We start from the raw sequence: 22915 nt of genomic DNA, 5'->3' as shown, positions 1-22915 counted from the left end.
AATCAAAAATGGGGCTGAAGACCTAAACAAATATTTATCCAAAAAATACATACAGATGGCCAACAAAGTTATGAAAAGATGCTTAGCATCACCTTTTCCTAGAGAAATGTAAACCAAAACTACAATGATGTATCACCTCACACAAGCCAGACTATCATTTTAAAAAAAAATCTACAAAAAAAATTGTAAAGCAATTATCCTCCAATTAAAAATAAAATTTTAAAAATTATACAAACAATAAATGCTGGAGAGAGTGTAGAGAAAAGTAAATCCTTTTGCTGTTGGTGCGAATGCAAATTGATATAGCCACCATGGAAAACCATAGGGGGTTCCTTAAAAAAAAATTAAAAATAGAACTACCATATGACCCAGCAACACTACTACTGTTCTTATACCCAGACAAAGCCAAAGTTGAAAAGGACACATGCACCACAATGTACATTGTAACACTATTTACAATAGCCATGGCATGAAATCAATCTAATTAACCGTATATATACACACACACACAATGGGATATTCAGTTCAGTTCAGTCGCTCAGTCATGTCCGACTCTTTGGGACCCCATGAATAGCAGCACGCCAGGCCTCCCTGTCAATCACTATCTACCGGAGTTCACTCAGACTCACCTCCATCTAGTCCGTGATGCCATCCAGCCATCTAATCTTCGGTCATCCCCTTTTCCTTCTGCCCTCAATCCCTCCCAGCATCAAAGTCTTTTCCAATGAGTCAACCCTTCGCATGAGGTGGCCAAAGTACTGGAGCTTCAGCTTTAGCATCATTCTTTCCAAAGAAATCCTAGGGCTGATCTCTTTCAGAATGGACTGGTTGGATCTCCTTGCAGTCCAAGGGACTCTCAAGAGTCTTCTCCAACACTGGGGTTCAAAAGCATCAATTCTTCAGAGCTCAGCCTTCTTCACAGTCCAACTCTCACATCCATAAATTGCCACAGGAAAAACCATAGCCTTCACTAGACTTAATTTAGTCGGCAAAGTAATGTCTCTGCTTTTGAATATACTATCTAGGTTGGTATAACTTTTCTTCCAAGGAGTAAGCGTCTTTTAATTTCATGGCTGCAGTCATCACCTGCAGTGATTTTGGAGCCCCAAAAAATAAAGTCTGACACTGTTTCTACTGTTTCTCCATCTATTTCCCATGAAGTGATGGGACCGGATGCCATGATCTTCGTTTTCTGAATGTTGAGCTTTAAGCCAACTTTTTCACTCTCCTCTTTCACTTTCATCAAGAGGCTTTTTAGCTCCTCTTTACTTTCTGCCATAAGGGTCGTGTCATCTGCATATCTGAGGTTATTGATATTTCTCCAGGCAATCTTGATTCCAGCTTGTGTTTCTTTCAGTCCAGCGTTTCTCATGATGCACTCTGCATATCAGTTAAATAAGCAGAGTGACAATATACAGCCTTGATGTACTCCTTTTCCTATTTGGAACCAGTCTGTGGTTCCATGTCCAGTTCTAACTGTTACTTCCTGACCTGCATACGGATTTCTCAAGTGGCAGGTCAGGTGGTGTGGTATTCCCATCTCTTTCAGAATTTTCCACATTTTATTTTGATCCACACAGTCAAAGGCTTTGGCATAGTCAATAAAGCAGAAATAGATGTTGTTCTGGAACTCTCTTGCTTTTGCCATGATCCAGCAGATGTTGGCAATTTGATCTCTGGTTCCTCTGCCTTTTCTAAAACCAGCTTGAATATCAGGAAGTTCATGGTTTACGTATTGCTGAAGCCAGGCTTGGAAAATTTTGAGCATTACTTTACAAGCATGTGAGATGAGTGTAATTGTGTGGTAGTTTGAGCATTCTTTGTCATTGCCTTTTTTTGGAATTGGAATGAAAACTGACTTTTCCAGTCCTGTGGCCACTGCTGAGTTTTCCAAATTTGCTGGCATATTGAGTGCAGCACTTTCACAGCATCATCTTTCAGATTTGAAACAGCTCCAATTGAAATCCATCACCTCCACTAGCTTTGTTCATAGTGGTGCTTTCTAATGCCCACTTGACTTCACTTTCCAAGATGTCTGGCTCTAGAATAGTGATCACATCATCATGATTATCTGGGTCGTGGAGATCTTTTTTGTACAGTTCTTCTGTGTATTCTTGCCACCTCTTCTTAATATCTTCCGCTTCTGTTAGGCCTATACCATTTCTTTCCTTTATCAAGCCCATCTTTGCATGAAATGTTCTCTCGGTGTCTCTTACTTTCTTGAAAAGATCTCTAGTCTTTCCCATTTTGCTGCTTTCCTCTATTTCTTTGCATTGATCACTGAAGAAGGCTTTCTTATCTTTTCTTGCTCTTCTTTGGAACTCTGCATTCAGATGCTATATCTTTCCTTTTCTCCTTTGCTTTTCACCTCTCTTCTTTTCACAGCTATGTGTAAGGCCTTCCCAAACAGCCATTTTGCTTTTTTGCATTTCTTTTCCATGGGGATGGTCTTGTTCTCTGTCTCCTGTACAATGTCACGAACCTCATTCCATAGTTCATCAGACACTCTATCTATCAGATCTAGTCCCTTAAATCTGTTTCTCACTTCCACTGTATAATCATAAGGGATTTGATTTAGCTCATACCTGAATGGTCTAATGGTTTTCCCTACTTTCTTCAATTTTAGTCTGAATTTTGTAATAAGGAGTTCATGATCTGAACCACAGTCAGCTCCTGATCTTGTTTTTGTTGACTGTATAGAGCTTCTCCATCTTTGGCTGCAAAGAATATAGTGAATCTGATTTCAGTGTTGACCATCTGGTGATGTCCATGTGTAGTCTTCTCTTGTGTTGTTGGAAGAGAGTGCCTGCTATGACCAGTGAATTTTCTTGGCAAAACTATATTAGTCTTTGCCCTATTTCATTCTGCATTCCAAGGCCAAATTTTCCTGTCACGCCAGGTGTTTCTTGACTTCCCACTTTTGCATTCCAGTCCCCTATAATGAAAAGGACATCTTTTTTGGGTGTTAGTTCTAAAAGGTCTTGTAGGTCTTAATAAAACCGTTCAACTTCAGTGTCTTCAATGTTACTGGTTGGGGCATAGACTTGGATAACTGTGATACTTAATGTTTTGCATTGGAGATGAACAGAGATCATTTCATTGTTTTTGAGACTGCATCCAAGTACTGCATTTCACACTCTTTTGTTGACCATGATGGCTACTCCATTTCTTCTGAGGGATTCCTGCCTGCAGTAGTAGATATAATGGTCATCTGAGTTAAATTCACCCATTCCAGTCCATTTTAGTTCGCTGATTCCTAGAATGTTGAAGTTCTCTCTTGCCATCACTTGTTTGACCACTTCCAATTTGCCTTGATTCATGGACCTGACATTCCAGGTTCCTATGCAATATTGCTCTTTATAGCATTGGACCTTACTTCTATCACCAGTCACACCCACAACTGGGTATAGTTTTTGCTTTGGCTCCATCCCTTCATTCTTTCTGGAGTTATTTCTCCACTGATCTCCAGTAGCATATTGGTCACCTATAGACCTGGGAAGTTCCTCTTTTGGTATCCTATCATTTTGCCTTTTCATACTGTTCATGGGGTTCTCAAACCCACAGGCATGGCTTGGTTTCATTGAGTTAGACAAGGCTGTGGTCCTAGTGTAATTAGATTGACTAGTTGTCTGTGAGCATGGTTTCAGTGTGTCTGCCCTCTGATGCCCTCTTGCAACACCTACCATCTTACTTGAGTTTCTCTTACCTTTGGTGTGAGGTATCTCTTCATGGCTGTTCCAGGAAAATATAGCCTCTGCTCCTTACCTTGGATGAGGGGATGTTACTTACCCATTAAAAGGAACAATACTGGGTCATTTGTAGAGACTATCATACCTAGATAGTGGACCTAGATAATGGACCTAGAGATTACCATCTAGATAATGGACCTAGAGACTATCATACAGAGTACAGTAAGTGAGAAAGAGAAAAAACAAATATCATGTATTAACACATGTATGTTGTATCTAGAAAAATGGTATACATGATCTTATTTCCAAAACAGAAATATAGACACAGTTATAGCATACGAATATATGGACGCCAAGGTGAGAAGGAGGGGTTGGACGATTTAAGAAATTGAAATTGACATATATACACTATTGTTACTATATATAAAATAGATAACTAATGATGACCTACTGTTTAGCTCAGGAAATGCTACCTAGTGAGTGCTCTGTTGTGACCTAAATGGGAAGGAAATCCAAAAAAGAGGGCATATATGCATATGTATAGCTACTTCACTTTTCTATACAGTGGAGACTAACACAATATTGTAAAACAGATATACTCCAATAAAAATTATTTTTAAAAACCTTTTCCTACTCTTGGCCTGAGGATGTTCCTTGATTAGATTTCATGTCTGCTCCCTGAGATAATTAACTTGTTCACAATCTTCTGAATCCCTCAGCTCTACGTTTAGAGTTTTCTCCTCTTTAGGTAAGAAATATCTGTTATTCTCATTCTGATTTCTATCCATAAAATGTTAGAAGTCCAGAAATCTTTTTGAACTATTGCAATTCTTTTTGTCACAACAGGTAGTTATTTTATTGGTGTAATGGACTTTAAAACCTGATGAATTTTATATGTATCTGATGCGTATCTACTTCACTACTTTTGAAGTAGTGAATTGCATCCAATTTTTTTTTTTTTTTCCCAAGATAGGGCTTTCTCTACTCTGGTTGCAGCAAACTCCTGTAGGGAAAAGAAACAATGTCCTTAGGATTATTAGCAGCCTATTTTTCTTGCTGAGGACTCTTTTATTTAGCTTAGAACTTTTAGAGGTATTACAAAGGGTCTTCTGTCCAAGTTCCTGTAGATGAAAATTTTGCCAAATGTTCTACGTCATAACTTGGTTCATCATTTTTTTTTTCATTCTCTACTAACAGTTGCCTCATTGTTTTCCAACGTCAATCTATAGCCTGAATTCAAAGCTAATATTAAGTATGTACAAATTATTATGAAAACAAAACCTAAAGTGGGCAACACCCACTTTGGGATACTAGTCTTTACATCAATTAACTTTTGCTGTTTTAATATTTGTTTTAAACAATAAACATTTCTAACTTCTTAAAAAAAAAATCTGTCTTCCCAAAAGCAGGGGTGGGTGGTGGTGGTGCAGTGTGGCAGTTGTAAAAGTTGCATTCATTGTGTAGCTCCTTGGGAAGTTTTAGCCAGACCGTTAGAGGAAGTGCCCCAGTCAGAACTTCAAATCTGATGACAGTCAATAGAAATTCAGGATTTGGCAGTAGAGAGTTTTAATACAGCTCTCAGGAAGACATTATCATCACACAGAATAGACACAGGGGCAGCCCCAGGCACCACTCCTCCTCCTTCCTCATGAGCATCACCTTTTACAAGAGGCACTTTGCTCTGTCTGGTCATGCAGCCTCCTAACTTCCTCTCTTCCTCTCCCTCACGTGGGTCAGATCAAGCCTTTACGTGATCCCAGGAGAGCTGAACCCTGGACATAACTGCTGCCACTGACAACCAAGCCCACCTCCTTTAGCTTGTCACTGGCAAATATAGAAAAGGGCTTTTGACCAGATAAGTATGATTTTATGCTTTCTTCATCCCTAATAAAACTTCCCAAAGGAAATTGGTCTTGGTACAGACAGATCCTTCCAATCCCTGCTCTATACCTCTTGGCACCATCACAGAACCTCCTATAATAAATAGTAGATTACTAAATGCGAGGCACTGAGACATGTATTTACATATATATTTTATCATTTAACCCTAACAATAAACCTGTGGGGTGGGGATCATTGTCCCTAAGGAAAATGAGGAAAATGGTACAGATAATTTTTGACATTACGTCCCTGTTCATGAAGCTCATAATAGTACATTCAGGAAAGGAACCCAGGTCTTGCTTGACTTTAATATTGACACAAATGACCTTGTTCACATAGAGCTGGAAGGGAAAAAAGAGAAAACAACATTTAAAAAATTTCCCCTACATCCCCATGCTATCCGCAAACATAGGACAAATACCTATATCCCTCAACCAGCCTCAATTATGACATTGATAACTTATTGTTGTGTTCAACCTGGGACATACTTACTCTTATGCAGCCTGAAGGCATTTCACAATATTAAGCAATGCATACCCAAGGGCTCACATCTCCTGTAAATTTCCCAAAACTAGGCCTTCTGTGAGTAACTCTCATGACCAACATGGACTGCCCAACAGCTCTTGACCTTTGATGAGTGCCTCAGCCTCGGCTGCTGACATTGCCTCACTTTGCTCAAAGTTTCCGAATCAGTGAATGTCATCCTGTCAATGTGGGCACATTACAGCTGACAGGGTGATTGATTTGACAGAAGTGAGCCTTCTAACTGAAAACTACTGGAATGTTTCACAGGCTCCTGTAGAAACACTCATTCCATTTAGATTGCTGACACAGGTCCTGATTGTTTCCCTGTGGGTTACTGACAGGAACTTATGCCCCAGACCCTGAGATCAGTAAAAGGATTGTCCCTAGCTCCTGCATCTTCTCAGAACAGTTTCCAACTTAGGGATGCTTCCTACTCTTTCCCTGAGCAAATCTGAAGCTTTCAGGCTGGATCTCAAAATAACCTACAGCATTTCTATCTTTGTCCAACATAATCAACTCCAAGATGCTCTACAGTGAATCATCCAAGCTGTGACTTGCCATTCACTCATCCCCAAACTGATTGTGCATGGGACACAGGCCAGACTTTTCTTGGTACTGATACCTAGAAATGACATGAACAAAGCCTCTGGTACTCTTCCCCTCCTTCTGATCTTTCTACCTCCCCTTCCTAGTTCCCTGAAAGGTAAGCAGTAACAGAAATTGAGAAGCCCCATATCTAGGTCAGCTGAACCCTTGGGATGTCAACCGGCCAAAATCTGAGTCATAAAAGGGTTGCAATTGTTTGTTAAAATAAAAGATTTGTTTATCTGTAGGTTTCACTTATCTATGTCCCCTCCTAAACCCCCACCTTTCCTATAACCACAGGGAGCAGATATTTGGCTATGATTGCTGCTCAGTCACACACCATTAACTTCCTATTTAAGTGCATATATACCAAGTACATATTTTATCCTCTCACCCACATAGTCAACACACTAAATCCCACAAATTGTCTGTGTGTATTTTGGAAATTTTTTGACTATTTTCAATCAGCTCAGAAGTGTCTAGTTGTAATGTTAGCTCTGCCTAGACTCACCAGGTACCATGGACCCAAGGCACTCAGTTAAAGGACATGGCCTTACCTAACAGGACAATCTATTTTTGACTCTCCTTTCATGGGTTGCATCAGCACAAATACTCTGGGTACTCTTTCTGTTTCTTGCTGTACTTAGATAACTATCCCCTTCCTAATATGTCACTCCCTGCTGCTGCTGCTTCTTCTTCTGCTGCTGCTGCTGCTGCTAAGTTGCTTCAGTCATGTCCAACTCTTAGTGACCCCATGGACTGAAGCCCACTAGGCTCCTCCGTCCATGGGATTTTCCAGACAAGAGTACTGGAGTGGGGTGCCACTGCCTTCTCTGATGTCACTCCTTACTCTCTACTTAAAATCTTCTGATTGTTCCCTATTCCTAGAAAATAAACTTTAAATGCCCTAATATGACATTCAAAGCCTGGCATGAGCTATCCCCTGCCTACCTTTCTATCTTTACCTCCCATCCTTCCTCCATACTCTCACTTTCACCTGTCCTGAAATGCTTCCCTAAGAATGCCTATTTCTCCCATGTCTATGTGTGCACAATATGTTTTTCCTCACCCTTCCTCCTTTTCCACTGAAGTTAACTTCTGTCTACCTTTTATTAATATTTTCTTTTCCCCCCTAGGTTTCTGATTCATCAAACCCATTTCTTAATCGAATGCTCAACAGAGATACTATCACAAGAATAACATATAAAAGTAAGTTTGGCTGAATTTTCTATATAGCAACTATTCTATAAAGGTTAGTCCTGTTTGAAGGCAGAAAGCCAGAACTAATGATCTCCAAGGGCCTCTTTCAGCTTCATGATCATTCAATTCTGTAGAAAATCACTCTGGAGAGTCAGGGTTGGCTAAGAAACAAATCATTTCAAGAAGAAACACCCAGGGTGCCTTTTTCATCCATGCCTGTCTAAAGCAATAATGATTATTATGACGATGGTCATCATTATCCTATGGATTGGTAATGAGCTGGGAGACTCTACTAGTTGACAGACTCCGACATATCAGCTGGCCACATTTAGGGCTTTGCCAATTATGTGATTGAGAAAGCATTCACCAGCTGGTTTGATCCAACTTCAACATATTCCAAGGCCCTCAGCTGGACCACATTTCCCCCTCTGTCACTGGATCTCCCTTTCAGGTTAGACAAGGTGGAATTTTTCTTCATTTCCATGTGTGACACCATGAGCTATAGAATTCTGCCCAATTTCCCTTGGGTTTCTAGAGTGTATAATCCCCTGAATCTGTAAGCAGAAAAGAGATGATGGTGCAAAGTTGAAAAGAGTAGAGTAGAAAGGGTGCCACTGTCTTCTGCAGCAATCTCAGAGGTTGCAGGACTTGGCAAAAGTTATGGAAATAGTATACACAAAGGGATTAAAGAAAATAACAGGAAAAAAATTAACTAATTAGAAGTGAGCAGGAAAGTGGGATTTTGTCCTTAAGCAAAGTGCATCCTCATTTTGTTCCCTCCTTTGTAAAGAATTTTAAATTCAGTTTCTAAGGTCATTCTAAATCTAGGATTTTGAATCTGATTTTTTCAAAAGTAAAAAAACAGTACATAAACATTCTAACACACCACATACCCCTGGCATATCCTCACTTGGTGGAGAAAACTGCTATGGATGGTGATGTGGAAAGACAAAGTGAATCTCTTACAGATCTCATCTAGGACTGCTGGAGGAAGAGTGTGGAGCACCCTTCTCTTTTTCAATTATTCATCAATTCAGCAAGCATTTCTTTCATACCTGCCCCATGACAGCACCAAGTGAAGCTCTTGGGATAAAGAGATGGGCCAGACACCAGCCCTCCACACAGAGCACGCCCCTATGAAGAGTTTGGGGATGCTGGGGGTAATGAATGTACCTGGAGAATCAGCTAGAAGAATTATCTCCAAAACCATTCCAGTCTTCCTCATAAGTACCCATAGAGTCCTTTAAACTCCAACTTAGATTGCTTTGCAAAGGGAGACATTTCTGTGCTGGGTTGTAAATACATTTTATAGCTGCTCATAAAGATTGTTAGTTTCTTAACTTTTTTACTAAAAGAGCATAAAATTAAATAAAATGTTTTCAAATAATCTTGAATTTGCAGTTTAGAGACCATGAAAAACCATGAAATTACACTTTAAACCCCAACACACCATCTAAGAGATTGCTAGCTGCAGTCAACCATTAGTCAAACTTTGCAACCCACCCCACCTCACAGCTCTAGGCTGATTAATGTAAAGTGATTTGGCTGCTTCCAAAGATAAAACCAGTCATATGGGTTTATGCCATGGGAAGGTGGCCTTTCACATGAACAATGAGTCTCTCACTCTTTAGTCAGGGAGACAAACATATAATGGTGTTTCTTAAAGATTTGTGTAATAAGCACAATGTATTAAAAATTGGAATGGGACTCTAGGGATCATAGAAAATCTGCCTAAAATTCATGGCAGAGTTTTAAATAGGTATTGCTATTCAAATAAGTACAAAATAGATGAACAACCATTTGGTGAGGAAAGACAGAAGGAAAGAAAGGGATGGAGGAATAGAGGAAAGAAGGGAGAGAAAAAAGAAAGAGAGGGAAGGAGAGTGGGAGAGAAAGGAGAGGGAAAGGAAGGAAAGAAAGAGGGAAGGAGAGAGTGAAGAACATTCCAAACAGCATACACAAATGCAAGGAGAGGATTTAAAGGACTCTGAAGAGTTCAAAGACAGGAAATTTGCCTTCATCAGCTCTTCCTCTGCATGGACAAGTGAGAGTGACCTAGACACTGCAATGCCTAGGACATGTGGCTGAAAGGGATGGATTTTCTCAGCAGGAAAGTGCCAACACTCTTCTTTCTAGCTCATCACCTAGAGGCAGCCAGCCTGTGGAAATTTGGCCAAACAAGGGAGCAACAAGAAAGTTTCTGAAACAGAAGTCATGCCTGAGTATACAGCCAGTGTGGGAAACATAAGCCTGAGAAGTCCCTCTAGGGGCTCAGCAGGAGACAGCAGGTTATGCTGGCATTTTCCCATGAACTCTGGTAGACAACACCCCCTGCTCAGGGGCCCCTACCAGAGTCCTCTGTTTCATCCTTTTAAGAAAGCAAGAAAGAAATGAATCCCACCCTCTCCACCCAGCTACTATCCAACCACAATACTCAGAAACACCTGACCTTGGTCCCTTACCACCCTCACAACAAACCCATTCTTCTGCTGCTACCCAGAATTAGACTCCAGTGTAGCTTCAGTCTGCCACACTCACTCAGATGTGTACACACTCTGCTAATTGCTTCAGCATCAGGAACATGGAAGTAATGCTAGCTAAGCATTTTCCATACTCCAGGGAGCTTCACATGCAGCATCTTAGCTGGTGCTCACATAGTCCTATTCCCAAAATAGGTATTACTAGCTATCCAAGTTTATAGATGAGGAAAGCAAAGCTCTAAGAAGTGAAGCCCTCTGTCAATGATACACATTTAGTGAGTGGCTCTATTAGTCAGAAAATTCTGCATAATGAACAAGCATTCAACAATAGGCATTGATTTCTCACTGCTGCATCTGTGGGTTGGTTGGAGTGACTCGGTAAATCTGCAAGTCAGATAAGGTCAGATAGCATGGCTTTCTTTGGTCTAGGATCAAGTACTTCTCATGTTGGGGATCAGAAATGTGTGATGTTATTTAAGGCCTAGTCTTGAAACTCACACACTGTCACTTCTATCCACTGTTCACCGTTCAAAGCAAGTCACATGGCCAGGCCCAACATAAAAATGCTCCCATGGATTTGGGGCTGGGAAGGGAATGAGCATTTCCTGAACAATAGTTTACTCATCCATATTGGGGTAGTAAGGATTTTAGCATAGGTCGTTCCAGGGATGTTTTAGGCTCTTTCTTTCCTATTGTCTTCCTCCCTAATGGGCAAGGAAAGCTTAGCTCTTAGCTCTGACCTTAGCTCTTAGCTCTGACCTTAGCTCTTAGCTCTGACCTTAGCTCTGACCTTAGCTCTGAGGTCTTAAATCTATTTGTATTGCTAATACTCTCACATTACATGAAGCTGCTCAGCTTGTTCTTTTAATCCCAAATTTAGTTCAGTCTGAAGACACTTCTCTTTGCTTTTTGCCAATGTTTTCACTTTGGAAGGGTCATAAACTAAGCAAAGAACTTGTGGACAATTTGAAATTTCAGGCTCATACCATCCTAAGCCCCCTGCAACTCCTGCTTCTCCTTTGGCATGGGACTACTGGTGAAATAATTGCCATTCAAAGGAAGACAGTGGCATCACCATTATTTGGTACATACTGAAACCAGAGGAGACATAGAGATTAGTACTAGATGGGGTCATTCTTCCCCATCAGTCTTTCCTTTGGGGATGTTTCATAATGAAAAGTCAATCTAAGACTCTGAGCAGACAGTGACATGATCTCCTGACAAAAGAATCACTCCATTTGCTTGGATGAAACATACTCATGGGTGAGAAGGGAATCAGAAGTTTCAAATAAGTTAATCTCGAAATGAGCTTCAAAGAAGTATAGAGTTTGCAGCTGTATATATGAGTGTGGATTTCAGGAGAGATAACTACAGATATAAATGTGGAAGTCACTTGGATCCAGATAGCATTTAAACCTGGATGAGATCATGGCAGAGAATAAATAAAGAAGAGAGAAACATATTCTCTTTTTTTTTTTTTGCTTTTCTTTAAATATAAATTTATTCATTTTAATTGGAGGCTAATTAATTTACAATATTGTATTTGTTTTTGGACTCTGTGGGAGAGGGCGAGGGTGGGAAGACTTAGGAGGATGGCATTGAAACATGTATAGTATCATATATGAGACAAATCACAAGTCCAGGTTCGATGCAGGATAGAGGATGCTTGGGGCTGGTGCACTGGGATGACCCAGAGGGATGGTACGGGGAGGAAGGTGGGAGGGGATTCAGGATGGGGAACTCGTGTACACCTGTGGCGGATTCATGTAGATATCCTCATTTTTTTAAGAACAGCTCAGATGCCCATGATCTAACATTGTAAATCATTTCTAAAGATAGTTTTTAAATTCTACCCTGGAAGTGAACATGAAAGTGAAGTTGTTCAGTCGTGTCCGACTTTGCGACCCCATGGACTGTAGCCTATCAGGCTCCTCCGTCCATGGGATTTTCCAGGCAAGAGTGCTGGAGTGGATTGCCATTTCCTTCTCTAGGGAATCTTCCCGACCCAGGAATTGAACCCGGGTGTCTCGCATTGCAGGCAGACACTTTACCGTCTGAGCCACCTCTTGTATATCTATATCTGTCTCATCAACTGGTTCAAGAGGTGTAAAGAGGCAGGAGTTAGCATGGAATCATGGGGTAAAATCACCACAGAATGACAGCCAGTAGTAAAATCACCACAGAATGACAGCCAGTAGTCACACTGTCCATTTTCTTGATTTGAACATACATTAGATGACTAGGAAGAAAAAAGGAATTGTGCAAAATCATTCTGTTGAGCCAGTTGAGAAAATCAACGTCAGTAATCCATAGAAAGAGGAAACAGGAAAATATTGCCAAAACGACTGTGCATTTTGGAAGCCAACATGTTAGTAAAAGCTATACTATAAAGGACTATAATACTACACTATACTTGTAGCACTCAGTATGTTCTGGTGAAGAGATATAGAACTAAGCAGACCTCGGCTCCTAGCTCTACCATATCTTTACTGTATAGCTTCAGGCAAGTTTCTTAACCTCCCTTAGGTAATTTCCTGATCAATAAAATGAGGATACTAATACTGATGTTGAGAGAGTTGAGATGAGGATTAAATATGGTGCCTGGACAAAGACTGGTATAAACAAGGTGCTTAATAACATGTGTTTCTCTATTACCCCTAGGTATGTTTTGGTCAAATCTAGCTTCTTGGGAGATGAGAGGAAGGTCAATATAATACTAAATAAAATTATCTTCAAGGTGAATACAACACAGGGCACATAAGCAACATAGCTTGTTTACTCAAATGAACTCCAGCTCCTGTGTCGGACCCATGCAATGCATGGCAATAGTCTAGTGAGCTTCTACTTTCTTTGAAAGTTTGGATTTCATATGTGTGACCAAATCTTATAACACACTCTCACTAAACCAGACTGACAATGGAAAAAAATAAAACAGCCTAAATTAATTTCAGCTGACTTTGGAAACTCTTTTAAAGAAAATCTACACAGCAGCAGAATCTGGGATATCTGCACAACAGTATTTTGGAAGCAGATTGTTATTCTTTTACATGGGTTAAATCCATAAACATAGCCTTTTGACTCTGGCCTTCCCTCTCTACCAGAACACACACACACACACACACACACACACACACACACACACACACCTGTCCTCAAATGTGTATGCAACACAGAGGCTGATTATAGTTTCAGAAAAACCTTATTATTTTTTTTTTCTTTACTCTAGAACCATGCTTGTAATGCCCCTCATTCTGTAGTCTCCTTCAGTCCCTCCTCCCTATCACATTTATTAAAATAAAATAAAATGATAGCAGCATGCTAGAGTATCCAATATGGTCAAAGTGCAAGCTTGATTAAACAAATCATGTTAACCTTTAATAAAGATGTGTTGAATGCTTCCTTTTCTTATTCATTACGTTCAATTTCATATTGTATACCCAAGCCACCATCAGAGAAAACATCATTAAGTGTGAATCTTATCATGTTATTCCTCTGCCTAAAACATTTTGGTCGTTCCATATTGCCATGACTAGCACTAGAGTAAAAAATAAACATTTTTTGTTGTTGTTGTTTAAAATGATTATATTTGGGGGACTGTTTGTTCCTGCAGCCTATCCTGACAGTCTACTGGAATACGAAAAGCCCCCCGCCCCAAAAAAATGTTATGGTAATAACCAACACTTTCTCAAGAGTCCTAATTTTTAAGTCTTATTTTATTCTTTAGATGATGCATATTTACTACAAGGACTTAATATAGAAGAGCTATATCCAGAGACTTCTAGTTTCATTACTTATGATGGGTCCATGACTATCCCACCCTGCTATGAGACAGCAAACTGGATAATAATGAACAAACCTGTCTATATAACCAGGATGCAGGTGAGTTTCTCTGTGGTCTTTTAGCTAATGGGGAAGATGATGTGAAGACTGGCTGGGTTTTTGGAGTGCTTATTGTATTTATTTGCTTGGACTGCTTTAACAATATTCCACAAATTTGGTGGCTTAAACTGAAACATATTACCTCACAGTTTTGGAAGCTCTAAGTCCAAGATCATGCTGTCTGCAGAGATATTTCCTTCAGATGAATTAAGGGGAAATTTGTTCTATACTTCTCCCCTGGTTTCTGGCGGTTTTCTGAAAAGCTTTGGTATTCCTTAGCTTATAGAAGCATCACCTCAATCTTCCTTTATCTTTACATGGCATTCTCCCAATGTGTGTGTCTCTTTGCCCAAATCCCCCTTAATAAGAACATCAGTCAAATGGGATTAGGGTCTACCCCAATTAGTCATATTAGATTAGTGTCCACTTCAATAACCTCATTTAATTACATCAATAATGATCCTCAAAATTCAAAAACAAATATCATGGCATCCCATCCCATCACTTCATGGGGTAACAGTGGAAAAAGTGAAAGACTTTATATTCTTGGGCTTCAAAATCACTGCAGATGATGACTGCACCTGTGAAATTAAAAGATGTTTGCTCCTTGGGAGAAAAGCTATGGCAAATCTAGACAGCATATTAAAAAGCAGAGATATTACTTTGCTGACAAAGGACCATGTAGTCAAAGCTATGGTTTTTCCAGTAGTCAGCATGGATATGAGAGTTGGACCATAAAGAAGGCTGAGTGCCAAATAATTGATGCTTTTGACTGTGGCATTAAAGACTCTTGAGAGTCCCTTGCACTGCAAGGAGATCAAACCAGTCAATCCCAAAGGGAATCAGTCCTGAATATTCATTAGAAGGACTGATGCTGAAGCTGAAGCTCCAATACTTTGTCCACCTGATGCAAAGAACTGACTCATTGGAACAGACCCTGATGCTGGAAAAGATTGAAGGCAGGAGAAGGGGACGACAGAGGATGAGTTGGTTGAATGGTATCACCAACTCAATGGACATGAATTTGAGCAGTCTCTGAGAGATGGTAAAGGACAGAGAAGTCTGGTGTGCTACAGTCCATGGGGTTGTGCATAGTTGAATACAAGTGAGTGATTAAACAGCATAAGGACCCTATTTCTCAATGAGGTCATATTCTGAGGTATTGAGGGTTAGGACTCTAACATTTGCATCTGTGGGGTAGACAATTCAGCCCATCATACTTATGTTTAAGGAATTAGTATCTTGAAAGACTGAGCTTGAAATAATTATAGATGTGCCCTACCTGCCTGAGTGAGAAAGGAATAAGGGTTAGTTCCCAAAGTGTGCTTTACCAACTCCAGAATTCAAAAAGCATTTGAGCAAAATTGATGATATTGTCAAATATGCTTGAAAAAACTGTACCTAAAAAGAGCCAAATCAGTTTCATTGCTGGGAGACTTCTTTGGGCCTTTAGAATGATAATATATGTCTGTCTCCAAGAGGAGGCAATATGATGTGTAGCATTTCATAAGCATATTTGAATGTAGGATTTTTTAGAGCTTCCCACAGTATTCCTTGTTGGACTAGCTAGCATTTCTCAGAACTGGATGGGAATCAGGAAACCTGGCTTCTGAGGTCACCTTTGTTAATGGATCATTATGTACTCCTAAGCCTGTGGCCCCACTTCTGTGAAGTGAATTATCTTCTTTATAATGAGGGGGTAAATTACATGAGTCTATCCTGTGATTGTGAGGGTCTATAAAAGTTCAAAGGAAACACAAGCAAAGGAAGCAAAACCAAATTCCTTTATAGGACATGTACTCACAATCTGACAACTCTGAACAATTTGAAGTGCCTGATGCTATCTGTATTTATTGGGATTTTTTTTAGTGACAAGCAAACACTTTGGGATAACCTGAACTTAGACAAAAGATTTACCCATGACATCTTATGGAATTTGAGATCAGAAATTCATGTCAAGAATTCACTGGAATCAAAACTGCAGAAGCCCTTTCTCTCTACACTCTCCTGCTCCCCCTTCACCATGGTTCATCCTCCTCTATGCTAGAGAGTTTTCCTTAATTTCACAGTCATGGGTGGAACATGGCTGAAAGCATTTTAGTCCAGCTCTTGGTCCTGATTGTCACAGAAAAATAACTTAATTAATCCAGCTTAGTTTAGCTTTGACTCCTGTACCAGTCACTATAATTTTGATAATACTCATATCAGAAAATAATTCCCTAAATTACTCAACTTCAGGGTGTGAGCATGAGAAGAGCCTCTGGAGAATATGCATTTGGGTTTCCACCTTTGATAGTGTATCATAGGACAGAGAATAATCACTGACTTGTCCAAAGGCACACCAGGAACCAGTGAGCTTAAAGTAAGGATCTCTCCAAGCATGGAGGCATCAGTGGGTTGTACCCACTGAACCCACGGGTCAGGGTCTGTGGAAGACTCAGGTACACTTTCCCACACAACTGGCACTGCCCATGCTGGCCATGGTCTATGTAGTCTTACTTCTTCCCTATTGCATGTAAGAAGATGGGTGGATCTCACAGCTGTTTCTCTCTCCTCAGATGCATTCCTTACGTCTGCTCAGCCAGAATCAACCATCTCAGATCTTTCTGAGTATGAGTGACAATTTCAGGCCTGTCCAGTCACTCAACAACCGCTGCATCCGCACCAACATCAACTTCAGTTTACAGGGGAAGGACTGTCCAAACAACCGGGCACAGAAGCTTCAGTATAGAGGTGGGTTCAGAGGGCAGTAGACACAAGTCACTCTAGTCTTCTTACGTAAACCTACTCTGAAAGGTTTTGAACTATTTCTTTTTGTAGGAATCATGATTGTAAATGATATTTTCATGGTGCTTTTCTTTTCTTTTTTTTTTTAAATTTTAAAATCTTTAATTCTTACATGCATTCCCAAACATGAACCCCCCTCCCACCTCCCTCCCCATAACATCTTTCTGGGTCATCCCCATGCACCAGCCCCAAGCATGCTGCATCCTGCGTCAGACATAGACTGGCGATTCAATTCACATGATAGTATACATGTTAGAATGTCATTCTCCCAAATCATCCCACCCTCTCCCTCTCCCTCTGAGTCCAAAAGTCCGTTATACACATCTGTGTCTCTTTCCCTGTCTTGCATACAGGGTCGTCATTGCTATCTTCCTAAATTCCATATATATGTGTTAGTATACTGTATTGGTGTTTTTCTTTCTGGCTTACTTCACTCTGTATAATCGGCTCCAGTTTCATCCATCTCATCAGAACTGATTCAAATGAATTCTTTTTAACGGCTGAGTAATACTCCATTGTGTATATGTACCACAGCTTTCTTATCCATTCATCTGCTGATGGACATCTAGGTTGTTTCCATGTCCTGGCTATTATAAACAGTGCTGCGATGAACATTGGTGCTTTTCTATTGAAAAAATTATATGTCATAATCAGAAACACAGATCAAATATTTAAATCTTGTCTGGTACAGACAAAGATAGCATTTTTATCACCATTTTACAGAAGAACTCAGAGAAGCTGATTTCCCCAAAATTATGTGTTAAAATAGGACAACTAGAAGCACTAAAACTTTTAGTTATATACAAATAGATCCCTTTTCCTTTAGTAGGTGAGCAAATAACTCTAGATACCAGGTGGTTGGGGCCCAATGAGATATGTTTCTGAACACATCTTCTTCCAGTGCTTTGTGTCTAGAAGTGATTAGAATTCCTACTAAAGGAGGGTATTCAGGGTGCCTCCCACCTTCTGTAACCCACACCCAACCCACTCTTTCTTTTCTACACACTAAGTACCTATTGATCATTGTTGTAAAATTCCAATATGGAAAGGAAAGTGGAGATGAGTCATGGAGATGTCTTCAACCAGGAGATAGGACAGCAGAGTTCCAGGCCTGGTTCTGACACTAACAAGCCAAATAGTTTACCTCTCTAGCCCTGGCTTGCATGACAGTCCTTATACCATCTACAACATGATTTGTTGTGAGGAGAAAATGAGAGACTGGATAGGGAAGTCCTCTGTACTGATAATATGTTACTTGAATATGGGGACTGTGGATATTACCATACAACTTTTAGAAGCAACTACCACTACTAGCCTCCGCTGTATCGCTCCAATGTCCCCCAAATTTCTTTAATTTTCTCTCTCTTTCAGACATACCCAGAGTACTAAAACTATAATTTCTGTTTCTTTCCATCCAGGAGTACTAACTCATTTATTCATTGAGACTTCTGTTTATTCAACATTTATTTATTATGTACCGATTATGTGCTAGGCTTCCCTGGTGGCTCAGCTGGTAAAGAATCTGCCTGCAATATGAGAGACCTGGGTTTGATCCCTGGGTTGGGAAAATCCCCTGGAGAAGGGAACGACAACCCACTCCAATATTCTGGCCTGGAGAATTTCGTGGGCTATACAGTCCCTGGGGTAGCAAAGAGTCGGACACGACTAAGTAACTTTGACTTTGACTTTCACTTGTTATGTGCCAGGCACTTAGCTAGGCGATGGAGACATGACCCTATCCCTAAAGAACTTATAGTCTAAGAGTGGGATTAGCTAACATTTTCTGCAAAGGGTCAGATGAGAAATATAGGCTTTTGCTCTGCTGTGCTCTGATGTTGTAATGTGAAAGCAGCCATAGACAATATGTAAATAAGTCGGTGTGACTGTGTTCTAATAAAACTATATTCACAAAAGCAGTTCACAGGTGGATTTGGCCTGCAAGCCGCCATTTGCCCACCTCTGGTCTAAAGCAACACCATCCCCTATAGCTTCTTGACACATTGGAAATGTTCTGTGTCTGCATTGACCAATATGGTAGCTATTGGCCACATGTGGCTATTGAACATTCGAAGTGGCTAGTATGGCAATGCAACTAATGTTTTTAATTTATAGCCACATGTAGCTAATGGCAATGCTATTAGATATCTCAGACCCAGAGGTTCGTAAGAAGGTGGAGAGGACAGTTGGCATACATACAAGTAAGCAGACATTTAAAAACTGTCCCTTCCCCTTGGGAGTAAGCTGCCCAACCCGTGTGCAAGTTCATCCAATTATGCCTTGTTTTGTGTTGTTCATTTTGTTTTATTTCTTTCTTTTTCTCTCTTTCCAGTAAATGAATGGCTCCTCAAGTAGGGAACCAAGCCAAGAAGAATTCCACCTCAGTGAAATGCTACGACTGTGAATTGATGTAACCTAAAATGTCCCTCTTCTTTCTTCTCTCTCCTTCCCTCCTTCAAGCTTCATTCACTCTTTGGATTGGCCCTTCCTTCATGAAAAGTGTCTGCAAAACCTTGGCAGAGGAGTAAAACTCTTACACACACTCACAAACACACACACATGCAAATATGTATACATACAAACACACTCACACAGCACCCAAGATGGGAAGTCAAGTTTCAGAAACAAAAGGCTCATTCATTAAAGGTTTTAGAAGAAAATAACCAACTAACCTGAGTACAATTTTGATACTGTTTTCTGGAACAAATGAATCTACCCAATGAGAATTTTCAGTCTTTGTACATACAAAATTCTTCTGAGAGAGAGGAGAAAACACAGCTCTGACAGCATCACGTGGACTTTGTTCTTTGCATCAAGTAATCTTGGATAGTGTCCTAAGATCCTTTAAAGGTGCTGGTAACAGGTGAACCAGGATAAAGTTAGCCAAGGACACATTTCTAGATTATGATTCTTCCATCTACTCAACAATTCAAAAACAAAAAGGACAGATATTGAAGAGATACACATTGTGTATGTGTGTGTGTGTGTGTGTGTGTATATATATATATATACACACATATATATATATATCACCACAGACTATTAAAAAATGGAAATTGCTCCTTTTTGTCATATATCTATACTAGGATTTGCCAAGTTCAGATTGATCCATTGCTGTTTCTTGTTTTCCAAAGGTCATACATTGTGTTTGGTTATTGTTAAAAGCTCAATAAATGTGTTTAACAAGTTAATTTTATTTTTCTTGCTTTGATCTATTCTCCTTCCTTACAGGCTAAGCTCGGTCTTCATACAACAGCATTATTGTTTTTACTTGTTCCTTCATATATGTTTTGTTAATTTGCAGCCAGTTTTTTACTGAAGTTGTGGCAATCAGGAATGCATTTGATAAGCTAAGCATAATTTTAATTCCACTTCATGGCTTGATCATGAATAGGAGGTGAGCTTCATCCTGATATAGCAGGCAACAGATTCCTTGCATTTCAAAACTTCTACCCCCATGCCAATGATGCTCCCTTGAAGGAATGCACTTTGCCTTGTAATTTCTGCATAAGGGGTGTCTTTTCTCTCCAGGTGCAACTGGATCTCACAAAATACAAATGAATGCCTTTCTTTTCTTGTTTATAATGGTCACTCACTGTGTTTGGTTACTGTCAAGAAATCAATAAATGTGTTTAACAAGTTACTTAGTACACCTGTTTGAGTTTACTTAAGAGGGCGATGTTCTCTGCTGAAGCCTCTGAGTCCTGCTGGGTCCACAAGCAATTGTATTATGGCCAGCAGGACAGCTGAAGCTGCCAGAACAGCCCATCTGTTTATATTCCTAGAGCCAGATAATTAATACCCTGTTGAGAAATCATATAGGCTTAGCTGCTGGAAAGGAGGACTTGGATTTCATCCAGAGGCCAAATTAAAAATAACTTTCATTGCTTATTTCTGTTATAGCCTCCAGAAAGTGAGAAACCACAAGTGTGTATGGTCTGTGAACATGGGAACATTTACAAATATGCCAAAAACTTCAGCCAGGTAGCTAGGCTTGTTGACAAAAATAAATAATTAGATAAAAATCTGTCATATATTTCATATTTGAAATAGCACACTTAATTGGAGTTTTAAAACATTTTACACCAAAGTGATGATGGATTTAACCATGATGACATGTAACCCTGTATCTAAGCATCACTTTTTGCATAAAACCAGATCTTCCTGAAAATATTTAGGGTGGGGAAATGGTAGTCTTTCTCTGTATGGCTTGCTGCCTTCCCTCTGAGTCAAAATATTCTTTAAACTGCAATGAAAAGGAGTGATATATTATATCAGCCAGGACTGGCTTCAAATCTTCAGTGTACCATTTGCCTACTTGATGTGTGTGATCTTAAGCAAGTTGCTACTTCTCTTACCTGTTAATTGGAGATCCCAATAACTGCTTCTATGAATTAAGAGGCCTTAAATGCTACGTAGCTGATTAAAGCATCTCAAAAAATACCTGCGATGATTGTTCTAGAAATAGTGCCTATAGAGCATGTGTGTGGCCTACCTATTAAAGGTTTTTCTGTACCATACTTTCCCCAGGGAGGGGTTAGCACCAATCACAAGTTAATACCAAATGACAGCAATAGATACCCAGCATTCAGCACATAGGTAAGTATATATAGTATGTTGGGGCAAAAATGAAAGAGTATCAGTGTAAAAGGAAGATAAGAGGCTGAGTTTCTAGGCCTTGTTCTGTTACCAGCATCTTCTGTGACTTTGGACAAGTCAACTGCCCTCCCTGGAAGAATGTTCTTGTACGTAAGTGATTTGGATACAGTGATCTCTCACAGACTTTCTATTATTCCTTCACTCTTGTCTCTTATTCAGTTATCAGTACAAAGAGGAAAAAGGGAAATTAGGTTGTCATCCCTTGGTGATCCCTTGGGACAGGCAGAGGTTCACTCTGGCCAAACAGAACTCAAAATGGAGTGAACTAGCCTGTCTACCACATCTTAAGCCCATCAAAAATGCCCTTTCTCCCAGTCACTGGATTTTCCAAACAATGAAATGAAAATTGGAGTACTTTGCCTTCAAACCAGATAGAAGTAATAAAGATTAGCTAGATCTATACCACTTTAAAAAGTGAAGAAGAATTTTAAAAAGCACCAAAAGCCCCCAACAGTTGGTTTGATAAAGTCATCAAGGAATAAAAATTCATTTTTCATTTTCAGTCCATGGTGCTTAGGAAGGTCAGGCAGTGATGCTGCTGTGCTCTTCAGTGTGTGAAAGCCAGCTGGTTTTGTCCAGTGAGCCACAGGCTTACAGGGACATTCCTTTCACCTTAGAAGTTGGACACAGCTGAGAAACTAACACTTTCACCTTCATTCCTTCTGAGGAAGATAATTAGACATTTCAGGAAAATATATGTTGAAACCCAATTCCATCCTTAACAAATAGCAGAGGGAGGTAAATATACACAGAAGAGAACTCTGGGCAAAATGTATGAGAAAAATTCTTAGTGTGGAGATTCATAGTTCCCCTCTCAAGAACGTTTTTTTATAGTTTCCAAGACCATTTAAGGACTTGTTCCCATTTCCATGGTAGCAGTTTGGTTTCCATGCTGATGTCAGAACAACCACAACTCACTGCACCACATGTTCTGAAATGTAATAGTCATTTGGTGTTTGCACAGGAGTTCAGTCCTCAGGCCTGGCCCATAGCTACCTGCACCAGGGTAAAATATCTAATTGAGGAAAATCAATTAACATGAAAACACCTTTAGGGGAGTTCTTATTCACCCTACAGGACCCCAGAGCAATTTTAGGCTCTCTGAAACGTGAATACTTGAAAACTGGGATAGTTCACAAAAGTATCCCAATTATTTTGTTCCAGAAAGACTAAGAAAAAGATTGCTAGAAGCAGAAATTCACTTTCCCATCATTCACCAGTTAATACAATTGA

The 22915-nt window shown here is 39.9% G+C and overlaps 1 protein-coding gene across 3 annotated transcripts in view; it reads left to right on the top strand.

Annotated features, from left to right (window-relative positions):
- Window positions 1-20666, top strand: part of CA10 (carbonic anhydrase 10) — an 836053-nt gene extending 815387 nt beyond the window's left edge. For all 3 annotated transcript variants that reach the window (XM_069542582.1, XM_069542581.1, XM_069542580.1), the window contains 4 exons: window positions 7817-7889; window positions 14085-14239; window positions 16798-16972; window positions 19356-20666. In XM_069542582.1, coding sequence (XP_069398683.1) covers window positions 7817-7889; window positions 14085-14239; window positions 16798-16972; window positions 19356-19378 — 426 coding nt within the window. In that variant the 3' untranslated portion in view covers window positions 19379-20666. The remainder of the gene's footprint in view (window positions 1-7816; window positions 7890-14084; window positions 14240-16797; window positions 16973-19355) is intronic.
- The last annotated feature ends 2249 nt before the right edge of the window (window positions 20667-22915 follow it).

This window comes from Ovis canadensis, chromosome 11 (assembly GCF_042477335.2).
Source record: "Ovis canadensis isolate MfBH-ARS-UI-01 breed Bighorn chromosome 11, ARS-UI_OviCan_v2, whole genome shotgun sequence".
In the NCBI taxonomy this organism is placed as follows: Eukaryota; Metazoa; Chordata; class Mammalia; order Artiodactyla; family Bovidae; genus Ovis; species Ovis canadensis.
Note: the sequence above shows the minus strand (reverse complement) of the source record. Positions and strands in the feature narration are given on the sequence as shown.